Consider the following 11,517-nt stretch of genomic DNA (forward strand, 5'->3'; position numbering starts at 1 on the left):
TCTAAGTTCACGTATTATTATTTTTTCAGCAAAAAAAGAAATGAGAAGCAGGGAGATTAGAAACAAAAGAACATACAATAAACAAAAAGTATGGAATTAAATAGGAGAAGATGGTTAGTTCACAAAACAAGACATAAAATTAACGAAGTTCAAAGATTATGATCATCGAAGTTCGAAATGAGAAAAAGTAAACACATTAAAAATAATAGAGCAATCCAACAAGATTCTATAAAAAGGGATTTCGCTATTTCTAAAATAATTCTAGAAGTTCGGACATGCTGACAAGTGAAGTTCGGACAAAACATTGGAAGAAAAAAGTTAACAAACACAACAAAAACATGGAACTAAGGAAAAACACATCATACTTGCTCGCACAAAAAAAGGTTGATATAATTTTGGTTGAAGCTCATTTGTTTTCGGATGAATTTGCAACATTTGGAGAGAAACATGAAAAGGTGTGATATTAAATTGCATTAAAAAAATAGGAAAAAGTAATAAGTTCAATTTAAAATAATGGAGAAGTTCGATCTTTATAAACCAAGAAGAAGAAAAAAAAACCTCATCGATAAAATGTTAACTCTAGACGTTGAGATTTAAGTAACATGGGTAGATCAAAGAAAATGTTGGGTCTTTTAAAATAATTCTCTCATTCCATTACAAATTTGAAACAAAAAATGCTCTATCTGAAAATAGTTCCTCCTACATGGAGTGTGTTTCATATACGACAAAAGGAGTAAAAATTTAAAGTCTAAAAAGATATGGAAGTTCTAATTTAAATAAGTGAGTGGTTCGATGTTTATAAAAATAAGTTGTTTGATGTTTATAAAAATCTTAGATTTTCCCCGATACTAAAGATTAAAACCATGAAGTTCAATTTTAAAAAACGAAGTAGTTCAATGGATATTAAAAACTCAGTTTTTTCTCTTTACTAAATAATAAAACCAAAGAAGTTTAACTTTAAAAAGCAGAGCGTTTGATATTTATTTGAAAAACTCAGTTTTTTCGGTTACTAAAGAATAAGACCAATAAGGTCTATTCAAAATAATGAATAAGTTATATTAAAAATAAACCTAGAAGTTCAAATTGAACGAAGCGGTTCGATGTCTATCAAAAAGTAGGATTTTTTCCGTTACTGAAATAAATAAAACCAGGAAGTCCAAATTAGAAAGATGGAGAAGTTCGATGATTATAGAAAACTCAGATTTCCCTCGTTATTAAAAGAATGGAAAACAAGAAGTTTAAAAATTAAATAACAAGAAGTTCATTTTTAAAAAAAAAAATAGAGCGCTTCAAAATGTCATAAAAAAGATTAAGAAAAAAACCAGGAAGTCCATATTAAAAAGATGGAGAAGTTCGTTGATTATAAAAAAACTCAGATTTTCCTCGTTATTAAAGAATGGAAACAAGAAGTTCAAAAATAAAATAGCAAGAAGTTCAACTTTTGAAAATAGAGCGCTTCAAAATTCGTAAAAAATGATTAATAAATAAACGAGGAAGTCCATATTAAAAAGATGGAGAAGTTCGACGATTATAAAAAACTCAGATTTTCCTCATTATTAAAGAATGGAAACAAGAAGTTCAAAAATAAAATATCAAGAAGGTCAACTTTTGAAAATAGAGCGCTTCAAAATTCATAAAGGATTAAGAAAATCAGATTAAAAATTCATAAAAAAACTCAGATATTTTCACGTAACCGAGAGGAGTTCAGATTGATAACTGCCGGAAGTTCACGTACTACATGGTGTGCATTTTGTATTAAAAATAATAAAAAAGCAAAGACTAAAAGTTTGTTGATATAAGTTCAAGTCCTCAATTGGAGAAAGTTAAAAAAATTGTGAGATAGGTTTATACAAAAGAAATATTATTTGTGTAACACTAACAAATGGATGAGAAAATTACAAACAAAAATACGTCACAAAAGTTCAACGTGAAAACAGCAGGAAGTTCAACTACTACGCTGAATGAATTTTAGATGAAAAACTTTTAAAATCGTCGCGAGTATGAAAAAACGATCAACACGGGAAACTTGCGTGATTACAACAGCTTTCCATCGGTATATCACCTGCTCAATTCCGGTGAATGGATGGAGAGTTACGAGCGGTGGATGGAGACCTACGAGCAAAAAAAGCACGTGAAAAACAAAGTGAAGTTCAGGTACACGCGCCGAGAAGTTCAGGTTCTTCACACGGTGCATTTTCGAAGAACCTGTTTCGCGATAAAGGCAGAACGCATGATCCCGCCATTTTCGAAATTACTTGAAAACGGCTAGGAATCAGAGAAAACCATCAACATGAAAAAGTTTCGCATTTTCCGTAGCTTTTCAGCGGTATATTATTTGCCCCATTCCGATAAAGTTCGTAGAAATTACAGCGAAAATACGGTTTTTGCCATTTTCGAAACTGACTTAAAACCGTAAAGAATTGGGAGAAACAATACATACTGAAAAGTTTCGCATTTGTTCAAGCTTTCCAACGCCATATCATTTGCTGCATTCGGACGCACGGTTAAAAAATTAGCTCAAAAATACGAACTCGGTAGGACTCGGACTATTTTCTAAATTACTCTTAAACCATTCAAAATTAGAAAAAAAACTGTCAAGATGAAAAAGTAGCGCATTTTCATAAGCTTTTCAACGCCGTATCATATGCCTCCATTGGATTAGCCGTTTAGAAATGACATCGAAAAAACGAACTCAGCTGTTCGGTTTACGGAATTTTACGTTTTTTCAAATTACTTTTTAAACATAAGGAATTAGAGAAAACTTTCAACATGTGGAAGGAGCGGTTTTGTAGCAGCTTTCTAACGCCATATTATATGCCTCATTCCGATAAACGGTTTAGAAATGCAATCGAAAATACGATTCACGTTTTTTGTGCGAAGAAAAAACGGTTTTTAAAACTGCTCTTAAACCGCTTATATTTTGCCAAAAATTTAAGTTGGGTCATGATATTGGTGTCCATATCTTTCCAACGGTATATCGCAAGCCCCATTTGGACAATGTTGACGGAAGTTTAACCTAGTTCACAGGGAAGTTCAACGTACTACTAGCGGGGCAGGGCAGGTTGTGGTCAGGTTGTATATATATAGACACACACACGTTTTATTGTGTTTGTTTATTAAGTTTAGTTTGTATGCAGTACATATTAAAATATTTAAAACATCTTATATTTGTGAACGGAGGCAGTGGCACGCAGAGTAAAATGCAGAGAACGCTGAGTTGGCAGAATGTATAGCAAAGGCCATCTCCAATCATGCGATTTTATTCCAAAGTAGCAGGCATAGCTAGTGATGAAGGAGAGTGAGTGGGAAAGCAATCATGGTTGACATTGTTGCTAAATGGAAAAGGGGTCGTGTATATTCCGACGGCTCTTTTTGTCAGGGTTTTAGTACTTTGATTGAGCTGCTGGCCTCAAAGGCTTTTGTTGGGTGTGGTGTGGTCAAGGGGTTGTTGATTAGACCAACTGACCCATTGAAACCCTAGCGCTACCTTCGTGTAGTCGAATCTAATCATTCTCGTAGCAAAAAAGCAGGCAGACCTGGCTGGCAGCAGCTGCGACTACGGGTGGGTTTGATCCTGTAATCTATTCACAGTGTACTTTTCCAGAGCCCAACTATGTGAAATTTGACAAACTGTATTTAGTGATGAAAACGATACTCTAGATTCTTAGTTACGAGGACTTCCATATTCTTAGTTACGAGGACTCCCATATGATCCTCATTGTGCATGCGTAGTGGCATTTCCAGTCTATGAAGTGCTGCGGGGATTTCGAGCTAATCTCGCCATGGTGCCAAAACCAGGCTGATTCAGGTGTCACATACTCAGCTTCACCCTTATGACCAACCAAAACATTTCAATGCACTCACAGCGTTTGTTTGTTTTCAGATTCCGGGAATTGCGCAGTCTCGGACAATGTGTTAGACGCTCCAGGCCCAAACTGGGTATTCAACCACTTTTTATACAGGCTACAACTGCAGGTCGGTCACCACCACCAGAGATTTCTAGCTACCATGCAACAAAGACAGTTGATATGTACTACTTCTGTTTGTAATATAAGACCCTTTGGCAGTTTAAATTGAATTGCTGCCAAAACATCTTATATTTGGGAGCAGAGGGTGTATTAGTTTCCGTACACCGGCGCAGTAACAGTTCATAAAAGAGGACGTGTGATCTGTTGGATACACACACAGACACACTAGGAGCAGCGCAAGGATAGGAGCAATCACGAAATAGCCGCACCATAACAAACTTTATGGTCTGCAAAATCACATTCACCAGGAAGAGTCAAAATTAAATAGCCCTTGACTGAAAATTCCACCGGCCAACACAGAACTCTGGCGAAGACCATACATTGCATGAACTGGAAAGAAACATCTTTTGGCTCGGATGAAAACACAAACTAGGCTAAAAATCACAGTTTCACGCTGATTTAGTGCATCAATCACAAGATGCCAGTTCAAAGAGAAGAAAAGGCAAACATAAAAAGAAAAAAGAAAATAAAGAGAAAATAGCCACACGAATCTCAGCATAAAATCAATAGCATAAAACTTAGTTGTGCAATACTTAGGACACATTTAGATGTTCATGTGCGCTAGACAGGTTTTCCTGAACAACATCAAAACAAAAATAAAAACTCCCGTGTACAGACTGGTTGACTATTGATTCTTTGGATAGCTAGCGCCTAGGGGCGAATAACTACACCACCCATTGCCAGCAGTTCAAAATTATTATCCGAAATAACATCAGGGCAGTACAATGCAAATTACATCGACACAAACAACCATTAAGTGTCCTAGATACCGTTGGTTGTGCAACAAGACACAACAGCAGTACTCACTCATTTGGGTGCCACTCATATACCCTTGGCAGTGATAATAGTATCATGTTGATAATGACTGTAGCAACACTCTGAAATGCAAATAATTTGCCGCCCAACATGTGCTAATTCTGGAATCATAGTCAATGTAAGGAAAAAATCTTGGATATGAGTGCACTCATACCACGAAAAGAAGCACAAAAACCATCTTAATTTAACCATTTCTATGTTAGAGGCGTCCATATATGAATGAGAGAAAAAAAACCATAGCTTTTTAATGTGCTTGAAGATTGCTACAAAAAGAAAAATACTGTTTGCCAAACTATCATTTATACCTCTCAAGTCTCAACTGCTTGAGGAAATCTGCAATTTGATATGCAGTGTGATATTAACATACTTCAATAACAAAATCACATATATCATTTCTAAGATTTTGAATGTATTTGAAGGTGCCACAACAGGAAAAACATTGTCTGCCTGAGAAGTGGATATATCAAAGTTTATATTTAAATATATCATGAAACTCATGCTATAATGGGTATTCACAAATAACATGAAATCACCTGTCCAATGCATAGCGCAATCAAGGTTTACCCAGCAACATGTTAACATGATATAATCTGGACACCTGGATCACAATTACTCCCTCCGATCCATATTAATTAGTCGCTCAAACGGATGTATCTAGAAAGTCTAGAGTCTAGATACATCCGTGTGAGCGACAAGTAATATGGATCGGAGGGAGTACTTCTGTGTGGAATGGACTTCGAAGGCCGCTCCAGATTGGGGTTCAAAATCGTCCATGTGATCCGTAGGAGTTCACACCCCGATTTGTCACACAAGCAAACTAAAAATCTTTACAAGCAGTGGCCAGCAACTAAGACCTAAAAACTGATTTAGAGGCAGCAGCTGACCTGATTCAGTGTATCATAATAGAAGGCACGCCCTGGTAACCTCATTTACTTCATATTGTCAAGTGTGTATTCTGTAGTGAATTTGCTGCAAATGGTTGAAAGGTTAACAAGGACATTATGCTATGTTATTCACATAGTTATCAAAATTTGACAGTCAAACTAAATCTCTCGTTAAAGGATGAGAAACAGAACAAGTCACTTTTTTCTGAACTTTAGATAAAATGTTAAATTAAGGCAAATAAAATTCCCGACCCAGTAATTTTCTTGCAATTAATCAAATTTTGCTAAGTTGCTTTCTTCTTATTAGACCATTCAAATTGCTTGAGATCATTAACCATAATACAACTATGTAGTAGCAACATCAGCTGTCTAGCTACCATCAATCTAATTGAACATATCTCCACTTCCAAGATTTTCTTGGCGAAAAAATATCATGTCATGGCTTCCAACAGAAAGGGATACTGCAGTTCAACACAGAAAAAAGAAACAAGAAAGCTAATTGTAAGTGTCGTGCGGTAGCATAATAAAATAACCAAGCAAGGGAAACAACCTCGTTCGGTCAAGTATTACCTGCAGAGCATCTACCCAGCCAATTTTTCATTTCCAGAATGACAAGATGGTAAATAAATTCGAAGGCAGTACAATGCAACAGTAAAAGTTAGTATGTGTATTCATTAAGTACAGTAAGATCAACCAAACATGCATTACTCGAACCAGAAAATATGCCATGAGCCCTGTTTTTATTGTTTCTGTTGATCCAGTGCGCATTATGATGCACCATATTCCAGATGCAGATGAGAAGAATAAAATCAAACAGTGCAAATGTATCACAGCTTTCCCCTGAGTAAATGCATGTTATTGTACAGTGCTGACAAGAGGGTATAACATGTTGCTGACATAAAACTTTTTGCCGCATTATTGAAGTTACAACTCAACTGATGGGTTACAAATCCATTGCAAGAGGTAAGAAATCAGTGACTCACACCCTATTTTGTTGTTTTACCTAACAAAATTGATACAGGACAAAACATCAGCATCCCTCCTGGGGGTAGCTCTGTAGTCCTACAACACTACAGATATTTCTATTGACTGTATAGCAAAGTTTTTGTAGGCTCGTGGAGATATACATCCATATCATATCCTACAAGATGCATTCTCCATGCAAGTGCCTGTGCATCCTTCCTTCTATAACGGATACAAAGCCGCCTAAGTAAACGGTTGCCTACAGCTTGGGACACAATGAAACGTTTACTCAATGTATACATCATGATTTCAACTGCTGCATTTAGATTTCTGTCCCAGCATAGGTAATTGATAAGAAGAGCACAGCACGCGGGTGTGACATCAATTCCAAATTCTTCAAGGGTATGAAATATCCTAAGAGCATCATCAATTCTCTTTACCTGACAAAGCCCTATCAACCAAATGGTGTAAGGGTTTGAGCTAACGGAGTCGTATTCTTGATCAATCTTGATTAACTCCTTAACTGCTTCATCCAGGGATCTTACTTCAAAACAGTTACGGGCATTAGCGATTACTTCATCTTCTGGTGTGAGGTTGTACTTTTTGGGCAAGTAATCCAACCAGAGGTTGATTGCTTGCGTCAATTTCTTCATCCTACAGAGTGATCTCATCATAGTATTGTAGATCGACAAACTAGGGGAACCATGACCCCGCAATATGTTCTGGAACAAAATCATGGCATCATTTTCTCTGTGTGCCCCCCAAAGCCCATCAATTAGAGTCCCATAAGTGATTTCATCAGGAGAGATTCCCTTAAGTTGGAGCTCTTTGAAGAGCCGCAGTGCGCCGTCAAGATTCTTCGCTTTACAGAGTCCATTTAACAGTGTGTTATATGTGACAACATCAGGAACAACTCCACTGTTTATTATACCCCGAACAAGCTTGAAAGCTTTCAGCACCTGCCCAGATTCGCACATACCATCAACCAGCTTACGAAGGCTCTCGCTGTCCCTCACCTGGTTGGCACCAAGGGTCAGTCGAAGGAACAAGGAGGGGTTATTCACCATTTCCATCTTATAAAAAAGCATCTGAGCATCCTCTAGCCTGCCGACCCTATAGAGTCCATCAATGAGTGCATTGTATGTCATGACCGTCGGATGGCAACCAAGTTCTCCCATCTCATGAAAAACCTGCATTGCCTCATCTATGAGTCCTTTCTTGCACAGTCCACATATCATGATATTGTGCGTTGTTGAGTCCAGGGCCACATTATTCTGCAACATCTCTGACCGCAATGACTGAGCCTTATCCAGGTTGCCGACATCACAGAAAGCCTTGAGCAGTGTGTTGTAACAGAAAGTGTCAGGCACAAACCCTTTGTCCTTCATCACATTGAGTAATGAGAAGGCATCCTCGGTCCTGCCAGCCTCTGCACAACCACGGATAATTATCGTGTACAGGACGACGTCTGGTTTAACATTCTTCTCCAACATTTCCTTGTAATAACTGAAGCCCTCATCAAACCGGCCGGCCTGGAACAGACCATCTATCAGACAACTATACCCATTCAATCCAAGTGCAAACCCCCCTTCTCGGAGCAGCTCCAACCGCTCAAATGCATCATCAACCCTGCCAGCCTTGCAGAGCCCGCTCAAGAAAGCGTTGTATGTGACCTCGTCGGGTGGGCACCCCTTCTCCTTCATGGAGCCAATGAGACGCGCAGCTTCCTCAGCCCTCCCTGCACTGCACAGGGACGAGATTAACACAGTATAGATCTTCACGTCCGGCACGATCCCCCTCTCGAGCATTTCGTCAAACATCTTGAGGGCGTCACCCGCCATGCCCCGCTTGCAGAGCCCATCCATGAGCACATTGTACGTGGCCCTGTTGGGCGGGCATCCGGCGCTGACCATCCGATTATAGAGCGCCAGGGCTAGGAGGATCGCGCCGCTGTCGACGAGGACCTTGAAGACGGCGTTGTAGATGAAGGCGGTGGGGCGGCAGTCGAAGTCGCCCATCCGGGAGAAGGCGTCGACGGCCTCTTGCGGCCGGCCTGCTGAGGCGTGCGCGGTGACGAGCGCCGCGAATGCGGCGGACGGGGCGGGGAGGCCGGCAGCGCGGGCGTCGGCGAGGGCGTCGAACATTGCGGCGTCGGGGTCGCCGGAGAGGAGCACGGAGACGGCGCGCGAGTGGAGCAGCGGGGAGCGGAGGCGCGGGGAGAGGGCGGAGAAGAGGAAGAGGCGGATGCGGGATGCGGCCGGGAGGTCGGCCCACAGGAGCGCATCGGAGACGGTGTGCGGGGTGAGGCGGGGCGAGAGGAGGGAGAGGCAGGGGAGGAGGGCGGGCAGGGAGGGCGGGAGCGTGGAGAGCAGCGCGTGGAGGGCGTCGGCGGCGGCGAGCTCGGCGGCGAGGGAAGGGGATGCGGTGTGAGTGTGGATGGGCGCCGCGGCGGGTGGGAGGGGGAGGAGAGAGCGTGCCGCCGCCGCACATCTCATACGGTCATCGAGGGGAGGGAGCTCGAGATGGAGATTTCCGGGGCGGCAGCGGCGGCGGCGGCGGCGGCGAAGACAGAGTGGGAGAGGAGAGAGTTGGGGGGAGGCCGCGCGGCGAGGCGAGGGCTGGAAAATAAAGTTCGAAGAGAGTTTTTCCTTTTCCTTTCCACGTTGGAAAAAATGAGATCCAGACCTGACATTTTTAATGGAAACTCGTTTTTTTAACGGAAAATCGTGATTTCACTGACGCTATACACACATACACTCACGCACACACGCACATCCTATTAACACCTAGAGACTGAGTCGCTTATTACTTTAAGATTGATGAAATACGTCTTAGTACTAGATAGAAACGTCTTTTTTCATTGAACGCACATCGTTAAAAGGTCTAAACTAAATTTAGAAAAATTCAAACCTCAATATCTAGTCTAGAACTTAAACTTTCTTAAGCTGGGATACCATTGTCCTCCTACCATCCATGCATATATTGATTCGCTCACACTCATACTTACCATCGTAAAAAATTAGACCCACTCAAAATAATATCATGAAAACTTGCAATTTCCCTTAAAAAATCCACCCAGCACCCAGCTACGACACAAGCCAAATAAAAAAGAAATCCTAAACATACGAAAACTCCACAAGAGAAGTTCTCATGTGGAGATGAAAAAACACCTATCAGAGTCAATTTGCCTGTGACGCTCTCGCGAGCAGCGTCGGGACAAACCCTAGCTCCCCCCACCCACGGGCCATTCGCCTCCTCCCCTTCCTTCATCGCATATGAACACATATCATTAGAAGATCTGAAATAAATTCGAAAAAAATGCAAGCATCAATGTCCAATATAGAAGTTGAACTCTGGTGAGTTGGGATACCACTGTCTTTCTACCATCCAAACACATATTGACTCGCTCACACTCATGCTTGCCATCGTGAAAAATTAGGCCCACTGAACATGATGTTCTGAAAACTTGCATCCCCCCCCTAAAAAATCCATCCGGCACCTAGCAAATAAAAAAGAAATTCTAGATATATGAAAAATCCACGAGAAAAGTTCTCATGTTTTGTTTTGTTTCAGAATCACTTCGCATGTGTCCTCTAACGAGTGGCGTCGGGGCGAACCCTACCCCCCATCGATTCGGTTCCCTCCTTACCTTCCCCTACCATCGTCGGGCGAAGCTCCTCCTTCCTCCCTGGCATGTGGTGGTAGCGTGAGACGTGATGGCTCAGCAGGGGCGTGACGCTGGAGCCGCGCGTTGCGGCGACAAGGCGCACGCCCGGGCGGTGGCGCCTGCGGGCGTTGGCACTGTGGTGACGGCGGGGTCTCCAATGGATGGGCGTGGTGGTGCTTTGATGGCGATGACTCGCTGACAGGGCACTTTCGTGGGGAAGGTTTACGATCATCTTCCTCGAGTGTACGGAACTTTGGAGATGCTTTAATATGATTGATAATTTCAAGTCGCCTTTCTTAAAGATATTTTCAAGTGGCAAGTGGTTGTACATGCATACCACTCGTTTCAAAACATACAAATCACTAGAAGAACACCCGTGCGTTGCAACGGGCCACATTAATTTTAAGAGTTCAATATTAATAATGTTAATATTATATTTAATATTGTCATACATATCAAGTGTCATTGATGACCTTTTACCATCAAATCCTCTCACACACACACTCCCTCCCTCTTCCTCAGTCTCTCTCCCCCTCTCCCTCCCTCTCTCTTTCTCTCTCTCTCTCTAACACACACACATATATCCATCTTATTGGGTACGGGACCATAATCTATCTATTTCACACACACACACACTAGTGTTGGGGAACGTAGTAATTTCAAAAAAATTCCTACGCATACACAGGATCATGGTGATGCATAGCAACGAGAGGGGAGAGTGTGTCCACGTACCCTTGTAGACCGAATGCGTAAGCGTTAGCACAACACGGTTGATGTAGTCATACGTCTTCACGATCCGACCGATCCAAGTACCGAACGCACGGCACCTCCGAGTTCTGCACACGTTCAACTCGATGATGTCCCGCGAGCTCTGATCCAGCAAAGCTTCACAGGAGAGTTTCGTCAGCACGACGGTGTGCTGACGGTGATGATGATGCTACCGTTGCAGGGCTTCGCCTAAGCACCGCTACGATATGATCGAGGTGGATTATGGTGGAGGGGGGCACCGCGCACTGCTAAGAGATCAATGATCAATTGTTGTGTCTACGGGGCGCCCCCTGCCCCCGTATATAAAGGAGCAAGGGAAGGAGGCGGCTGGCTAGGGAGAGGCGCGCCAAGAGGGGGAGTCCTACTCCCACTAGGAGTAGGACTCCTCCCT

At 41.9% G+C, this 11,517-nt stretch overlaps 1 protein-coding gene across 1 annotated transcript; it reads right to left on the minus strand.

Annotated features, from left to right (window-relative positions):
• Window positions 1-6,551: 6,551 nt before the first annotated feature.
• On the minus strand, window positions 6,552-9,321 carry LOC125527054 (pentatricopeptide repeat-containing protein At1g79540). The gene has a single exon (XM_048691629.1). It carries the CDS (start codon window positions 9,184-9,186, stop codon window positions 6,811-6,813), a length of 2,376 nt encoding a protein of 791 aa, XP_048547586.1. The 5' UTR covers window positions 9,187-9,321; the 3' UTR covers window positions 6,552-6,810.
• Between the last annotated feature and the right edge of the window lie 2,196 nt (window positions 9,322-11,517).

The sequence above is a fragment of the Triticum urartu genome, unplaced genomic scaffold, assembly GCF_003073215.2.
Source record: "Triticum urartu cultivar G1812 unplaced genomic scaffold, Tu2.1 TuUngrouped_contig_2787, whole genome shotgun sequence".
Classification (NCBI taxonomy): domain Eukaryota; kingdom Viridiplantae; phylum Streptophyta; class Magnoliopsida; order Poales; family Poaceae; genus Triticum; species Triticum urartu.